The 19,319-nt window shown below is 39.5% G+C and overlaps 1 protein-coding gene across 1 annotated transcript in view; it reads right to left on the bottom strand.

The window, feature by feature from the left end:
* Positions 1-19,319, bottom strand: part of LOC136857856 (uncharacterized) — a 162,252-nt gene that overhangs the window by 40,065 nt on the left and 102,868 nt on the right. The window contains exons 18-21 of the mRNA XM_068225178.1: positions 18,710-18,915; positions 17,882-18,091; positions 16,240-16,293; positions 3,830-3,889 (exon numbers count right to left, since the gene is read on the bottom strand). Of these exons, the coding sequence (XP_068081279.1) occupies positions 3,830-3,889; positions 16,240-16,293; positions 17,882-18,091; positions 18,710-18,915 (530 nt within the window). The remainder of the gene's footprint in view (positions 1-3,829; positions 3,890-16,239; positions 16,294-17,881; positions 18,092-18,709; positions 18,916-19,319) is intronic.

Consider the following 19,319-nt stretch of genomic DNA (forward strand, 5'->3'; position numbering starts at 1 on the left):
AATCATATCAGCACACACATATTGACTTCATAACTATTTTTCTAACACTAAGGCCCATCATCAGTGAAATAAAACTTATTTATAACATGTCGATCAACATAGATGTGCCGTCAATATAAACTAGTGCCCAGGTTAAGTAAGGAGCGGAAGGGCTGACTGGACATGCCTTTAAGGTTGTTGTGATAGTTTTTAACATAATGGCTTTGATATTTTATAATGATTACTTTCTAAGTTATACGCTTAATATAATAGGTAAGGAATGAGAAGAAATCATGAGAAGAATAGTATTTATAAATTCACTTGAAGCATTTTGTTTCGCTGTTCCATAAAAGAAAGAAGAAAAAGGTAGCGCAAAAAGAAAACTCTCGGAAAGTTAATCTTCCACAGTTGGCAGATATCTGGCTGTACAAACATCCAGCATATTCAAGCATACCTGCCCAATATTTGTAACAATTTTCGGTAATTATACTTTCATTTTACCAAGCTGTAGGCAACAGAATATTGTGGTATTGTAGACAATGGCAGGTGACACTGAAGTGCTCATTCTCGGTGTGATAGCTAATCAGACCATTTTATATGACGGTATATAAATCTTAATATATTCGGTTTATATTGCTACACAAAGTTATGGAATTTTTTTAAAGCTATTTGTTCGGGGCGTCGACACATGTGGATCTTTTGCCCCTACTGTTACCATATTTTATGAACCTGCGTGTAATTGGAATGGTGGTAGTGTGGAATGTTACGTGTGAGGAAAGGAAGATTCAGGACGTCACAAACACCCAGTCCACAAGCCGGGAATCGAACGCGGGGCGCCGGGTGACAGGTGGACGCGTTGCCCCCTATAACGTGGGGCCGGCCAAGTTATTAAATAAGTATGCCAGAAATGAAACAGGGGACCAAATTGGTGCCTACATTATGTCAGGCACACTGCATTAAAGTTATTTCATTTCGTACTAATGAACAAAATATATAGAAAAAAATAATATATCAGTGCATTCTACGGAATAAATTTTTAAAATGTACAAATAAGAGAAATATTCTTAAAGTAAAACAACTGCTATTTTGAGAGAACATTAATGAATTCTAATAATTTAATAACTGACTGTCTACGTCTGTTCTATACATAGTGATATTGCTACCTTATCTGACTGTCAGAGGCACGGGTAATGGGAAGAAAACGAAATATTCTTTTTAAATTGGCACTAATTGGTTAAGTTCTGTACTTATCTCACTTATATTACTATTAGTAGTAGTAGTAGTAGTAGTAGTAGTATGATGTAAGCCTGCCTTCAACGGTCAAAATTAGTATGTGCGATGTAATTTGAAATTTGAGGTGAACATGTTAATGTTTGCAACCTACGAATAATTTACACTAGGCATGTTCCGGTGTACATGTCTATTGTACAGAATTATAACAGGTATTATGATATATCTTTATGAACAAAATCAAGTGCATTTCTAGACGGAAGTTGTACTTCTTTGACATCTATGTATCCTGAGAAAACTACATATATAGTGTTGTCCATAGCTAAACACCCGGATGGAGAGATTTATCCCAAACGTATGTAAGGTGTACCTCTATGATTTGCTCATTGTGACAGACAGATAATTTAGAGATAATTGCCTGTGTATAGGAACAAATTTCCAAATATATTCTTCCTGAAATGAGTGCATCAGAATTTGTGCATGAACAATATTTTGTCCGCTTTTACCTCAGTCAATCGCATTCCGTTGTACAAACCAGTATCAGTAATTAGACTGTGAAGAAGAATATTAAGATACACCCAACTTTTATATATACATTTTGAGGTGGTATGTCTGAAGCATAAGGAAAGTTAAGAAATATACCTAATAGGATAATATACTACTTCATAAACATCGTCATATTCTACGGAATCATTTCTAATGCACAGTCACCCCTATCTAAAAGTAATGAGGATATGATATTGTACTGTATGTTCCTCGCATTTAGTATTTTATCGAACTTAATTTTAATGATTATCGAAATATAATTGAATTCTCACGTAGATACATACACTGTGGGTACGACAACCAACATTATATCTATAGTACCGTGCTGTTTCTGAGAAAAGTGTAACTGCGAGGAACTTATACAGTGTCTTACGTTTCTTTTTTTTTATCTTAGTGACTGTACATTATTTTATCACCTTTGTAAATGTTCAGAACCTATTGGTTTATGAAGATAGCTTCTTATACTACTTTAGGAGAAGAGTTGGATTTACATTGGGATGTGAAGATAACCAAAACAAATATTTTACAATATGTTTTGAATAATGTTTTTGTGAAATCCCATTGATACGACGTTAGTGATGTTATTTTAGTTACAAAAGCATTTTCGTATTTCTGCCATGTTCTCATAGATCTCACCAGACTGATCAAATTACATTTTACTCGCATCTGCTCGACATTTTCACACCAAACTACATCGCACAATACCAATATTCGACATCCAGAAACCAAACCAGCACAATTACTGTAGCGGGGATCTCCAGCAATTTACATTCTCTCCTTAGTTTAAAATTCTTCAACTTGGGCTATCGGATAGAATATTTCAACACTGACTGAATAGGCGTAGGAAACACCAAGCACTGTCATTTGAAATCAGTTATAGCGTTTAAAAAGTTCTGCACCTAATTTGATTGTCCTTTTCAATATCCTGTCGTTTATATGTGCATTTCTAATTTTCTTTTTTTTTAGGGTACGCCCTTTCTTTTCGTTTCAACTCCTGTTGATACCTCATTAAACTCAAACAATAACACGGAATTTCTTAAGTTTCCTTTTAAACATCGTAAATTTGTCAATAACAGAGAGCAATCGGTATAGAATGTTATGGCTCAAGTAATATGGCAGCCACGCTCGTCCATATGCTTCAACTCTTGCAGCACGTAGGTGATGTGTTCTATCCTATAATGCTCTGGTTGGCTAGCACTGATGGTTTCGCCGATATAGTTACGAATAAAACACGGTTTCAGTGACCGAATGTATTGTTGTACGTGTCACAACCTCTCCTTTTCCCACGAACCTCTTACGCTTGTGAATGCGAGACTTTGCGTGTCGGATCCACGGGTTGTTTTAAATTCATCTCCATCCATGCATTCTTCGCCTTCACGTTTCGTATTCTGGTCAGTGGAGGCTTTTGGACTTTTAATTTGTCATTTCATTTCGTCTCATTTCGTACCATTAGGGCCGATGACCTCGATGTTAGGCCCCTTTAAACAACAAGCATCATCATCATCATCATCATCATCATCACCTCTCTTTGTCCAATTGAGTGAAGTCCTTTGAGCACCAAAGGGAAGGCCACGCACCTACTATGTAATATCAACAGCGAATCGCCATATTTAGACCGCATGCCAAAAGGTGCACGTCAACATGGCGAATGTGATATAATCACTTCAATCGGAGAAATGTTCAAAAATTATGGCTTTAGTGTTTTCATTGTATTTTTATCGTAAAGGAGACATCAAACTTATATTTGACGCCAATTTCAGCTGTTAAAACGGTATCATTTTCTCAATATTAGTGTGAACAACCAACAGAATAGGGAATATTATATAGAGAGATTATATCATTATTTTTATTATTATCTTTGTTTTGTGTAAAAATATACTCCAAATGTGATAGCAAGAAAACTAATCATCCGATACAAAACACTGATCAGAGCTTACTTAGTGAAAGTCAGAAAACATAATGCATTTAATTTGACCCTGGAGCTAACGTGTATTATTTTATAGCTTATCACAGTATTAGACTGATAAGGACTTAATTAATTCTAATATGCTCTGTTGAGTGTCAGAATACTTACTTGACGTTTGTTGGGAGGTTGGTTGAGTAGTGCCTGTGTTACCATCGACAGTTCCATAACCTGTAAAACAGAGATTATTAGGTCAACAGTTTGGAGGTTGAGTCTTTTCATTGACCATTATTAGATAGCAAATTATCTTGTATTGTTTTGTGAATGTTCTTCCTAAGTCACCTACTCTTGAAAACAGAATAGGGGTGAGAACGGGAAGCGTGAAAATTGGGCTTTTGACTCATTCTTCTAAGCTGTGTACTGATATGTGTACAGACTGCGCGGACTAGCGACGCCGAGCGTACCTATTACCAGGAGGTGATTGGTTCGATTACCGGCCAAGAGAAGGTTTTTACCTTGATTAGACATTGACTCGCGTTCAAGCAGCGTACGTGTAAGCAATTGAGGAGCTACGTGACGGTGAGTAACGCCAGCGGTCTAGAAAGCCAAGAATAACGGCCGACAGGATTCGTCTCGTTGACCACTTGACACCTCGTAATCTCCAGGCCCTCAGACTCAACAGCAGTCATTTTGTATGCTAAGGTCTATCATAGTTGTATTGCCATGGGGTTTGTATTTGGCCTGCTTTTTGTGGACGTACCTAAATTATTATTATTATTATTATTATTATTATTATTATTATTATTATTATTATTATTATTATTATTATTATTATTATTATTATTATTATTAATATTAATATTACTATTTATATTAGTGAATTTAAAATCTCCATCTACATATATTCAAAACGTTAAAACGACAACCCTAATGCTTACGTAAATGACGTAGTTGGGGACGCATTTTAAATAGAAAACTGGTCATTTTTCATAGATTACCAAAGTAGAACACGAGTCATAAATATGCATAGAAGTTGGAGAATACACGTAAATCAGATTGGCCTGGTTAAGCCGAATGTATGTTATTACGAGACAAATACACTGACTGACAGAGCAAATGCAACACCAAGAAGGAGTGGTCAGAACTTTATGCCAATTGCAGTGTAGACTGACGTCACTGAGGTATTGAACCCTTGAACTTACCATTCCATCGTTGGTCGGCCACGGCTGCTATAGTAGAACAATCTAGAACTCTTAAATCATGGGTCGTTGCGGGAATAAATTCGGTCACGATCTTTACCAAACGATGGGGTTCAGAAGAGAGCCTAACAACTTGAAATGAGGAGCAAAATGTGCTTACTAACTTTTATTAAATTGAAATAGCACGATAACATCATTAATTTAATATGTATTCTTGAAAAATAAAAAAATGATGAATTATTGATTTTTGAATGTTCCAAACACAGTCACATTACATAACGTCATTTTGTTTCTTACAATATCGAAAAGTTGCTTCGGAGAATTTAATATGTTAGTGGACAGCGAAACTGAAAAACTGGAAAAGGGAAGACCTATTATTCCAAACGAGAACTGAGAGTTAATCCACACGATCCGTGGAAAATCTGACTTTCAATAAGTAGAACGCCTGATTTTCTCTCAATTAAGGTTATCCACCAGTCGAATACCCTTTACGGATACGGAACACCCGCCGAATGGACCCTTAATCGAACCAAACTGACTATCAGTTGCTTTGGATAGGTTGCGAAATATTATGGGAAAGCATGGTGTTCACTACGAGTTAACAGCATCATTCACAATTGAAATAAAATTCCACCATGTATTTGTCAGTCATGACACCCTTAAGTGGTAAGGTAATCCCGATGCTAAATGTGCATCACCCAAAACAGATGTTCGGAAGGAACCAACAACAACATGATCAGTGAGGATCTTACGTTATGTCGTTCTAAAGGAACAAAACTGCGAAATGCAGGAAACACTTACTAATCATGCATTTAGAAGAAATGCCAAACACTGAAGTTAATTAAAAAGTGGAAAGTCACTTGAAAAGTATTATTATCGAACCGATTTTCAGGTTAGAAATGGGTTTGTTATGCTTAATAAAATTTACCAGTCCACGCTAAAATTTACTACAACTTTAAGGAATTCTTTCCCTTGAAAAACAATGCTACCAGTACAGATCTATTTATTTATTGTCTGTCCCAACACACTACTTATAAAGTGATTACTTAATTACTTCAACTATGAATAAAATGAAAGCACGACAAGATTGAAAATAAAATATTGTTACTGGCTGACAAATCGAAACCGCATTCGCAACTCAAGTCTCACACTAATACACTGAGTGTCAAATGCACACTATCAAACGAAACGGACGTCAAAACGAGAAAACAATAAAGTCCGTAAAATAAATTAACATATCGAAGTCATTAGAGCTCAACACGCGCGGAGAATTACAGTAAAGATATTTAATCTATATCGGGCCGATATCCAACATTTGGGCAACCCTCACTCACTAGCGGTCCCGTTATCTCAAGGAGAGCTACGCATTGACCCTCTTCATAAATCATATCATACTGTAGATGCTACCTTCGTCCAGGCCACTTCAACTAAAAACAAAAGAAACATCTAATCTGAGACTTGAGTGTGTACAGCTGACATCCCAGACCTATCGTCGGGCTCACTTGAAATCTGTATATCCTAACACTAATCACTATGTACATGATACCTTCCAAATTCTATCGTCGGGCGTGAACTAGGACGTCTCATCATCAGTGACTCCAAGGATAACATGTGACGTCCTAAATCTATCGTCGGGCGTCAAAGTGGGTCGTACTACGCATCCCTTAACATATCAGGCGAACTAGCAATTTCAAACAACTCCGACATTTAATACTAAACCTGGTCTGACTAATAACATACACCGGAACCACGTCTCTTACTATTAAATGAATGCAAGTCGAAAATTACAGTAAGTCTCTATATCGTTACAATACGTGAACTCGAAAATAAACATACGTGACGAACAATTCTCCACCTCAAACACAATCTCAGCTTGTGCACTGAAGTTTAGGGAAGCAATGATAATTCCCAACACACGTTTACCATCGTGGATGCCTTCAAAATAATAATCATCACTACTGCATTCGAAACTCTCAAATCGCCTATCGTCAATTCCAACATTTATATCAATAACATATCCAGTGAACAAAATTAAATACACCCCAACCATGGGTCCAAAATGCTCTTTTATCCTTGAGGTCGCATTATCTTACTATTCATACGGGCTTTAAGTAACAAATCGCTGGACGTTTACTACCAAGATTTTAACCTTTTACTAGAGTCGTTTTCACTTGGGATCTTACTAGAAATCTACGGTGCTTCACACAGTAGTCGTCTCAAATTTCGGATTGGTAGCGGAAAACACTACAGCCTGCCTCAACACAGCCTGTTTCCTAAATACTTCCTCTTCAAAAATATAGCCTGTCTCAAACTCATTCTCCTCGCTTTATTCCAGCGGTATCACTTAAAATCCAGGCTTCATTTCATCCATCTCTGTCATCTCCACATACATATAAATTCGTCGCTCTCAATCCCTTTTTCTTATATTTCCAAGACCCTTTTTAATAATTCAATTCCCTGGTGAAAACAACAACCACCGTAAAACACATCTCTTACTTTACTGTTATTACGACTTTCGAACCTCGAGAGTCCAAGAGCACACCGCGACTTTTCGTATCATCGATATACACGATGTCTCAAAATTTCCTTCCCATTAATAACTGTAACTCTATCAAATTTCACCGAAATTATCTAAATATGCCTGCGATCCTTGTAAAATATACTGGTTAAATGCACTTTAACATAGAAAAATTTCCTTATCCCGCGGTAGACATTTTTATTATTATTATTATTATTATTATTATTATTATTATTATTATTATTATTATTATTATTATTATTAATATTATTATCGACAAACATTTCCGAATTCAACTGACATTTGAGATTAAGACATTCGCCACGACTAATTTACACTTATAACTTTCCAAAAATCCACGCTTTGGACAATATCTCATCGAACATTTAACACCAAATTTTAACCGTGGCATTTTACCGTTCTTGACATGAAATCTACACACTGAAATTTTCACACGCTGACCAAAAATTACAACACCTTTCGCCTGATAATTACGAATATCAACCCGACAATCACCTGGAAAAATTTGTTGGGACAGAACAAATAAAACTTATAGACAGACCTGTACATGGCGTCATTCCCAGTATTCTGGTTACATTGTCACCAGCAGACCTCGTACTTAGCCGTACATTTTCACAGATAACATTATCATTTCCAACATTTCACTCTTACAAACACTACCCTTCTCACACACGATATTAAAATTACCACATAAATCACGCACTTTTCTCTGTAACTTGCACCACGAACTTCCCTCGTTCTGCAGTCCTCTGCGACTGTCTGGCCCGTTCCCGACGTTGTCTCTCTCTGTTACTCCAATAAAACAGGTGTTCAACAGATAAAGGGAGCAGAACTACTCTGAATAGCTTCCCCAACCCTATTCACCTTCATACGTACATGAGATGATATAAATAAAACCTGCTGTGTATATTTCAACCAACGCCTACACTTTCCTAGTTCGTCGGCAAACGTTCAGAACTTTTCCAATCACCTTCTCTTCTTAACTGAGTATATGGACCTTAGCCACAGACACGTATTTAGTTATTTGTCGACCAATCTGGCGCGAATTTCCAATGACGACGGGCACAAGCTCCCGCGGCTTCAAGTTCCAGATCGACACTGAAAAATATACGGTGGGTGGTTTCTTTTATAATCTCAGGAGGGACGCTATCCCCACTATTAAGCTTGATTGTGTAATCTGCCAATTTTGCGTCTAATAGACCGATTTTGATGAGACTTGTCCCAGAACTCCGGACAGGCTTGGAGTTATTTTAGATGTTAATCTTATAATTTTCCACACTCACAACAGGGGAAATAAATTATTTCTGCCCGTGCGTTTCGCGCCTTTTCTTCATCCCCTGACCTTGGCACGTGTAGCTGGTTCACTGATCTGACGCTAACATGTACTTAGGCTTAACTGCATTTATGTTTTTCCCTGGGGGCTCTGTCTTCACGTAGGGTGTACGAATAATTTAACTTATTTATTTCTTTATTTACTGTATTGCCAAAATCCCTCGTTGTATAGAATTCCATGAATTTAAAGAATTGTCGGGCACTCGAGTTCCGCCGAGGTGTCCCGGCATTTCACGAGCTTGCCGTGAGTGAGATCCTTCCACGCGACATCGGGGCTCTTAGGAGCGCAACATGGCTGCCCTCAAACATAAAATTAGTTTCTTAATACCAAATAAATATTGAGAAAAAATATTTTTCTCACCGTAGAATTATGGGTTCAGTATGCTCATGATGTGAAATGCGCCGCTGTGCTGCGCACGTAGCGAACGATAAATGGGACACGACGTTGGCGAATGGCCCACTTCGTACCGTGATTTCTCAGCCGACAGTCATTGTAGAACGTGTTGTCGTGTGCCACAGGACACATGTATAGCTAAGAATGCCAGGCCGCAGTCAACGGAGGCATTTCCAGCAGACAGACGACTTTACGAGGGGTATGGTGATCGGGCTGAGAAGGGCAGGTTGGTCGCTTCGTCAAATCGCAGCCGATACCCATAGGGATGTGTCCACGGTGCAGCACCTGTGGCGAAGATGGTTGGCGCAGGGACATGTGGCACGTGCGAGGGGTCCAGGCGCAGCCCGAGTGACGTCAGCACGCGAGGATCGGCGCATCCGCCGCCAAGCGGTGGCAGCCCCGCACGCCAGCACGCCACGTCAACCGCCATTCTTCGGCATGTGCAAGACACCCTGGCTGTTCCAATATCGACCAGAACAATTTCCCGTCGATTGGTTGAAGGAGGCCTGCACTCCCGGCGTCCGCTCAGAAGACTACCATTGACTCCACAGCATAGACGTGCACGCCTGGCATGGTGCCGGGCTAGAGCGACTTGGATGAGGGAATGGCGGAACGTCGTGTTCTCCGATGAGTCACGCTTCTGTTCTGTCAGTGATAGTCACCGCAGACGAGTGTGGCGTCGGCGTGGAGAAAGGTCAAATCCGGCAGTAAAACTGTGGAGCGCCCTACCGCTAGACAACGTGGCATCATGGTTTGGGGCGCTATTGCGTATGATTCCACGTCACCTCTAGTGCGTATTCAAGGCACGTTAAATGCCCACCGCTACGTGCAGCATGTGCTGCGACCGGTGGCACTCCCGTACCTTCAGGGGCTGCCCAATGCTCTGTTTCAGCAGGATAATGCCCGCCCACACACTGCTCGCATCTCCCAACAGGCTCTACGAGGTGTACAGATGCTTCCGCGGCCAGTGTACTCTCCGGATCTCTCACCAATCGAACACGTGTGGGATCTCATTGGACGCCGTTTGCAAACTCTGCCCCAGCCTCGTACGGACGACCAACTGTGGCAAATGGTTGACAGAGAATGGAGAACCATCCCTCAGGACACCATCCGCATTCTTATTGACTCTGTACCTCGACGTGTTTCTCCGTGCATCGCCGCTCGCGGTGGTCTACATCCTACTGAGTCGATGCCGTGCGCATTGTGTAACCTGCATATCGGTTTGAAATAAACATCAATTATTCGTCCGTGCCGTCTGTTTTTTCCCCAACTTTCATCCCTTTCGAACCACTCCTTCTTGGTGTTGCATTTGCTCTGTCAGTCAGTGTACTTAGTTGAAGCCTCGATGGAAAATGGCCGAATACTTGTTGTTCGGTCACTTGTAATAAGATATTAAAGATTATAATCTGAGACAATGAAACCTTGGGGCTCAAATCTTATATATTCAGTCCTTATTAACGCAAGAATTAATAATTTGGACAGGTCATTTAATGAGAATCGGTATAAGAAATAGAGTTGGGGAATAAGAAACTACTGTCTAAGCTATAAACAATTGTATTCACCCGGGATGAGATTATAATTTAGGGGAAGGCGCCTAAAATTTACGTTATTGATCCTTTCGAAAAGCACTACATAAGGAAAGTTATAGAGAATATAATTTTCTGACATTTATGTTTTATTTAGTTTTACCGTACTGACTATGAAAAGAGTGGTATTTTAGAGTCAGAAGAAAACTAAATGTGATGGCCTACAATATTGAAAGCGCATAGCATTGATAAACAATAACATTACATTGACCATTGTTTGTTGCGATGTTCTTTGTCTCTTATGGTGCCACTCAACTCCGACAGATGGGATTACTGCTGCGTACCGAGTTCAACAGCCGGAATGAATATTGGCGGGAAATTGCTGGGGAGTTAGAAAACGTTCTTCTCTGGTTCATACATTTTCTGATACTGCTGGTACGTAACACACTGGTTCATCATAGTATTCCAGCTATTCGATCCCTACTCTGATGCGCTGTTTTGAATGAGCAGTGTACACACTTAAAGCAAAGGCTCACTTAGTAGCAGTAGTATGACCTGGTCTAGAATTACAGTTTGGGCCTTTTCAAATTACAGCAGCACAATTGACCAAATAACTCACAACTAAACACTAAATATAACCGTTTCTTAACAAAAACTTCTTCCTCTACACTTTTATTAATTTCTACATTCATTTTATTCGAAATTACCAGTGAAAAGGGGATTTTCCCCCAAGTCAGACAGATTATTCCGCCGCCAGTGTACTAAATTGTAATTTTCCGACTCATAAGTACTCCTACGAAACAACTGGGACTATCCACTATTCGACAAAACCCACCTCCATCGTGAAAAGACGAATAGTGTTCACGAATCACGGCTGTCTGCGGCTTGGTCATTTCATCTCTGGAACTTTGGACTGTTAGATTGGCAGCGTAGTACTGTTCGTTAAAAGGATGAAAATGTGTGGTTTTTAATTTATTTATTTCATATGAAAGCATTGCTTTTAAGCGTACCATTCCTACTGACGTCATTGTAATGACCTATGATCATTTCAGTTGGGAGAACCACTAAGACAGTCTTTCTGGGGATGTAAAAGCGCAGGTGGAGAGTTAGTGTGTACCATTATATTGAAAACTCCCCAACCCGATTATGATTGATGGTAAGCTAGCCTGCTTACCATTGCAAAGGAAATTCCCTAACCCTGTTTTCATATGAGAAAAGACGTTTAGTGACTTCCCCGTCGCGTAACGTTAAGAGCTATGCAATTTAATGCAGTCTTGCTCACAACGTGTACACTACCTAGCCTAGAATTCTGTTTACAATGTAGAATTCCGTTGCGAAGCACGGGTGCATCAGCTAGTAATCCAATAACCAACGTGTTGCATTCTTGTTTCAACTTCCTAGAACTTCCTTTCATTCAATCATTCCCTTACAACCAAGTTAATTCACTTTTTATTTAACAGAGTGTTACCACTGTCTTTTTCCTCTGGGTCGTATTTCGTGAAATTACATGTTTCTCATCCAGCTTGACTGCGGTGCACTGGTGATCATACACATACAACTCACCATTCAACTGCTTTATAATTCCTGTAGCCTCATGTTACCTTATTCTCATTCTAAACAAAATTAGTATTGGATATTTGATCGTTCAAAGATAAGTAATAAATACCTCATACTACGGATAAATCTTATCACTTGCAAGCTGCAAGAGAATGTGAAAGCATATGTCGTGTTTCACGCGTAACTGGGAACAAATGTAGATTATCTTAAAATGGTGCGGTAGAAATAATGTTCGTTTTACAGAAAAATCATAACATCGCTATTTATTGGGGCTCGCGAAGCCTGACAGCGAAGGCGGACATTACTTCTAGCTACTTAAATCTAACACTTCTCGTTATCGTCCACGTTAATTCTCCCCCGGCAATTGTTGATGACCTAAGACGTCCAAATTGTTCTATGTATGAGGACAGGAGAAATTTTCATCTTCCCACATTCCTTACCTCTACATTCCTTAAATCTGCGAGATTATTACACTGTCTCATTGTCACTTATCATCGTCTATGTTAGCGGCACAGTGAGTAAATCAGCACAGTTGTACACTGTTCACATTTGCAGGCGTACTGTGAAATGGAGTCGAGTCACCAAGAGTGGAGGAAAGAGAGTGTTGGAGAACGAGTTGGTGCGAGTGAGACAGAATGTTCGAACATTTGAGAAATTATTTATTATGTGTAACACGTTCATTTTCGCTGGATTTAAAAACGATTGTTGTCTCACGAGAACAAAACTAATTAAAAGGAAGACGGCAACTTATATTTCGCACATTAACAATGATGTGCTTGTTTTATTCAGAGCTGGTAGTGTAATTTAAAGGAGAGGGTGTATAACTCTCTGGTAAGACCAAAATTACAGTACGGTTACAGTGTACCTCAACAAGATTAATTATTTCTAGAACAGGAAATGTTCGGACCGAGCTCGAGAGCTACAGTCGCTTAATTGCGGCCAGTATCCAGTAATCGGGAGTTAGTGGGTTCGAGCCCCACTGTCGGCAGCCTTGAAGATGGCTTACCTTGGTTATCATTTTCACACCAGGCAAATGCCGGTGCTGTACCTTAATTAAGGCCACGGCCGCTTCCTTCCCATTCCTAGCCCTTTCCTATCACATCGTCGCCGTAAGACATATCTGTGTCGGTGCGACGTAAAGCAAGTAGCAAAAAAACGACAAAACAGGAAATGTTCGGAAGGAAAGCGACAGCATTCTCGTGGGTGATTTATGATAAAAGGGTAGTGTTAGAAAATGAATGCAAAGTTTCGGCTGTCGAAACATGGTAGCAAAGAGACGAACAGATCGACTGCGCTGTATTCACCGATCTGTCAGTGGATAGGTGGCTTGGAATGGCATGAGTAGACGAATAATCATGAGTGGAGTTTTTAAAGTAGAAAACATCATATGATGAAGATAAAGTTAGGATTCAAGCGGAAAATGTTTGGCAAGTACTCGTTTACGATAACAGGAATTCGGGATTGCAATCATTTACCAAGGGAGATTTTCAATAATATTTCCTTTTTGAAATCATGAAAGAAAAGAATGTGTAAACAACTATTAGGATGTCTGCCACTGGAGCGAAACCTAAATTCAGATCAGTGGTGATTGATTTAATTTGTTCCTTTATGCTATGCTTCACAAAGATAAATTTCCCTTTTTTCTTGTCCGCAAAAATCGGTTATATGTTTACTTTGTCACACTGTTCAAAATTATATTGACGAAGATGAGTAGACTTCCCGACCACTCGAAAATAGGATGATGTGGAACTGTGCTAGCCAGTGATTCCGAGTCACACAATGTGTGGAATTCTGGACGCTGCTGTTCTAGGTTCCCCGAAGAAACGTGTTATATGTTAATATAGCCTCATCTTTACTCGCATAATGTACTTATTTATAATGCCCATGGAAAGTAATACGGTCCAATGTCGTAGCACAGTTTCTGTTTCTTACTCGTGCATATTACTGTGACATATCAAAGTTCTGGTGCTGCAAACTTGTGCTTGGTATAGAGGCGCTAATTTATATCAGACCCTAATAGAGCACTAATACTGATTAATTAGAAGTCTGCCTTTCTATAGATAAATTATTTTTATATCCTTGCCCTATTCCCCTCTGTGAATAATACACTGCCTGACAAGAAAATAAGCACCCGGAAGAAATGGTCGGATGTCAATGGAATTTCATACACGTACACACCAAGGCAGGCACACAAATTATTATATTTGAAGTTCTCTGCGACAGGTAGAACAGCGACCAGAGTGTATTTGTGTTGTTCGTGATTAGTGTTTGTATAAGGGGCGTGAACAGCACCATATGTTGAGCGATCAGTGTGAAGGACACGAAGATGCCAGGCACTAACGTGAAACAGCGTTATCAGCAACTGGCAGAGGGTGAAATGGGTCACAATGTGGGTCTCCCTTGGGCCGTTTGTAATATCCGGATTTTTTGGGCATTCTGTTGTGACAGTGGCCCGATGATGAACGGCATGGGACCGTAAGGGCAGGCATACTCGTCATCAAGTTTCCGGTCGACCACGTCTGATCACCGCAAAGGAGGATCTCCGTATTGTGCACCAAGCACATCGTAACCCCTTCACATGTGCGCCTGCCATCCGAGAACAAGTAATGGATTCCCTGCAACATTTTGTGTACTCTCCTACAATTGGTCGGAGAATAGCACCAACCGTACTAGGGAAGTTCCGTCCCGTGCGCAGGCAGCCGTTAACACCAGAACACAAACGGTAGCTTTTGGAATGGTCTCGTGACCGGGAAGCATGGACTGATGATGAGTGGCGGCGCATTGTGTTCAGCGATTAATCGCGGTTCTGCTCTACTCAGGATGATCCTAGTCTGCGATTACGGTGGCGACCTGGGGAGAGTTCTCATCCTTGCAGTGTTTTGGAGAAGCAAAGTGATGTTACTCCTAGCGTCATGGTGTGGGGACCCATTGGGTATGCCTTGAGGACACGGCTGGTAGTGATTGACTGCACGACGGTACGTCATGGACATCCTGCGTCCTCATGTGTTAGCTCTCTTGAGACAGTATCGTGTCGTCATTTTTCAACTGGTCAATGCTCGTCCACACACGGGTCGTGTTTCTATGAACTGTCCCCGATGTTGAGGAACATTCGCACATCTATCCACAAATAGATCAGGCGTTGGACAAGCGCAAACATCAACTCCATTCAACATGTAACACTTTACATATTATTATGAAACACTTCATTCTACACAAAACCAGTGTTTAGCATTAAGGATCTATCCAGTTAATGCGTATTAAATTGGAACTGTTTACATGTAGGAATCCGTGTTTTCATCATTGTCCTCCAGTATTCTATAGCCTTTGTATTTTCAGGTTTTGACCTATTGAGGGACTTCCGCACGCCAATCAAAAATATTTCCTGCTATCATTCGTGTTCGTTGCCTAGTTCCTTTCCGACCTCAACGATATTAGTTTTACGAGCCCTGGCGATCCTATCATTTCCTTTCCTTTGACCACTATCTCTTTCTTTCAACTGTCACCATCATTCCATGATGGGCTAACATTCTTCGCAGTCGGTTTCATATTAACACGTAATAATTTTGTGTATTTTTGACCCCAAAACTACACCACAACCTTCCCAAGTACAATCAATATTCACGATGCGATTAATACCACCCTGTCCGTAGCAAGTCTTAGATGTCAAATTATGAACTCGTGCTATGGTATTCCTCGAGATGCACCAGCTGCTTTCAGGCACACTGTCAAGAGCGGTGAGTCGTATGCACCTTTCTAATCTCATATCAGCCTAGTGGCAATCCCGAATCACCGTAAGTACAGGGAAACGGACACGGGCCTTCAAGGACGGCAGCTAATTGCACTGACTGCTATACTACGGAGGCAATGACTCTACATGAAAATATTGCACATATAGCAATCGATTTCGTAATGCAGCTTGACGAATGACAATAATTGCAAACACTCATTCCTCGCACGATGTCACTGAGTTAATATTGAAACACTTGATGTAGGATGAACTGAAAATTATTAAATTAGAACATAGTTTTGCTTACTCTGAGTTTCATTCCAATTCGCTGGAGTTGTAGGTTCTTCGGTTACATCGTAATCTGCAAGGAAATATAATGCGGAATTACCAAAAACAAACGTAATCATTTTTTCAATTGACATTACGTCATTCTGACACAGATACGTCTTACGGGGACGGTGGGATAAGAGGGTGCTGACAGTGGGAAGGAAGTTACCATGGGCTTAATTAAGATACATCCGCAGCATTTTCATGGTGTAAAAATTGGAAACCACGGAGAAGCATCCTCAGGACTGCAGACGGTGTGGTTCGAACGCAGTACCTCCCATATGCAATCTGACAGCTACGTAACCCAAATTTAATTGAAGCTAAATCATGTTGGTTTGGTTGTTAAAAATGGAATAGTACTAACAAAAGTTATGGTTGTGAGTGGTTCATGAACTGTCAATGAAAATCAATGTGTTCAACTTAACTCGTAAAAGAAGAATCATTTCGGATAGCTGGGTTATGACTGATACTTGAAATCCACAGCAAGTCATTTACGTTACGCTGCGTACTAGTACTATCTTGTACTAGTGACTTCATGTAATGGTTCCTCCACATCAATGTTACCACTCATGTGACAGTATCGTGGTTCCCTCTGTCGTGTCATTTCCTTCAGCTCCAGTTTCCTTTCCATTTCATCAAAATTCATAATTTTACTCTTAATTTCATCCACTTCTAGATTACATTGAACCAGGCACTCCTTGATGTCACTTAGTTCGTTTTTTAAGTAAATCTTCGACACCTGGAATTCGTTATTTCTCTACATAAATAATCCTTTAGCCATATCCACTTTACGCACATTCTCAATAACCTCCTTTAGCAATTCTACACCACCGATCACTAGTAGCACCAGCACTTCAGGTTCTTTCACCCTGCAGATTGGATTACAACTGATATACTCCCCAATACTGCACTTCATTAATTCTAACCTTTGCCCTTGTCACTTCATTCATTGACTCTTCCTTAAATAATTACCTGCTTCAGATGGAAATTCTCATTCCTCACGATATGGCCCATATACTATATACAGTATATTCATATACGTTCATATATTTTAATTTTATTGTGACCAATAATTTGTCCCAGGGATTACTCAATCCTAAATTTTGATGTGCACATTACCTTCAGCAACCGATCAAAAGATCAATATCTAGAAAGCCTCCGCCGTACGTCCTGTGGCCTTTCTGGCCTGCGGATTCAGAAGTCAGACGTGGCATTTAACAACTCTTAGTTTAAGATTCAAATAAACATATTGACCTCAATGTATTCACTCTATGAAAGTATTACAAGCATATTTCACATTTAGAACTGAATGAAAAATAAACTCACAACACCGATCGACGTATGCAGCTGCTTTTGTTGTCATCACCTATGAGACAAGAGTTGACAATCCTGCCTTTCAATTGTGTGTGAATTTTATTTAATGAGATAAGAGACCGTAACATATATTTTAAATTGGTATGAATTATTGCGTTATTAAAGGTTGTAAAATCTTTGGACTAAGTGCGTACAGCGGGGTAAGAAAAGAATGAATAAGCATCGAATTTGAATACTATACATTTTTCTATTATGTATGGACTTAAAAAAACTAGTTGCGAGGCAATAAAGAAATAGATAGTACTTACTCTCATTGATGAAAGTTAGTATCGATCTGAAGCTCTCCCAGGAAGTAAACTTGAAGAAAGTGCGTTCATCCCTTTCTGTCACAGAGGAGATGTACAAGAGCCGATTATAATCAGATCCTACAACCAGTGGGAAGATCACACCACCGTTGTTACTGATCTGTCTGGCTTGGGATGATCCATCTGTAGAGCTCTTATTGGAACTGACCAGAACTATCAGAACAGGGAAAGACACATATAACACGTCATTACATCACATCTTGCAACGCACATGGCTCATAAATGTTTTCCTATCCTAGCTTTGTGCACTTTTCACTTTCCATTTACTATGTGTATACGTATATGCGAAGAAAAACAACATGCAGTCAAACTGTTCGAAAGCAACACAAATGCATCAAAAGTACAAATTTGGTTAAATGAGAATTTGAACACAAAATTAAGTCGCAAATCAATACTGAGTATAATTACCTGGAACCCTGAGGCATGCTTGAACTCGATAAGGTATACTTAGCACCAAATAATCCATATTGTTTTGGTGGTGATTATCCCATAATTAGGCACTAGAATTACTCACTTACTGAATGTCAGCAGGAGGATTGGTATAGTGTACAATTACTCTCTTCATACTACTTAAGGTATCTAAATTTCTAATTACGAAGCTATCACAATCTGTATATTTTATTGAACTTGTGCTACTAAAAGGTTTAGCTGCAACTTAAGATGTTTCAAGGCTTTAAAATATTTTTCTCTAACTTTGAGGATCAATGACATTTTAAAAATTATTCCAATTAGAATTTAATTCTAAATATTCTAAGTACTGAGATTACTTACGTATTAGAGTACTGCCAGTTATTTCACTTCGTTGTATCTCGCTGGTGACGACTTCCAATGCCATCTCAATATTACTGGCTCCACCTCGTTCGTATGAGATTGAGTTCATGTGCTCCTGAAGCACGGATCTTTGATATTTACCGAGGGAAATGACCACATTGGCAGTATCACTGTAGGTAATGACTCCTATCGAGCGTGTGTTCAACCTGTGAAATAAATTGTTCAGCAGTCGTTTAATAACATAGAGAGATGTGATTACCTGATAGCCATATTTTTTTCATTAAATATTATTTCTCATCCCTATTACTTGATGGTAATTTTATAATCTCGACGGTATTAAGCTTACCATACATGAGACATATTTCAAATATTTCGGCCCTTTCACAGTCTGTATTTATTTAGTCTGTACCGGTATCAGAATTTTAGAAGAATTTAAATTTTTGCCACCTTTGCATATTTCTGTACAACATATGATTTTTTGTTGTTTCAACGTTCCTTTATCTGAATCATTTGATGTGGCGGAAAGCATTAATATCCCGGCTATTTAAACTCCGCGCCTTCTCTATGGCCATCTATGTCAGTGGACACGAATTTTAGAACCTTTCAAAAA

The sequence above is a fragment of the Anabrus simplex genome, chromosome 1 (genome assembly GCF_040414725.1).
Source record: "Anabrus simplex isolate iqAnaSimp1 chromosome 1, ASM4041472v1, whole genome shotgun sequence".
Classification (NCBI taxonomy): Eukaryota; Metazoa; Arthropoda; class Insecta; order Orthoptera; family Tettigoniidae; genus Anabrus; species Anabrus simplex.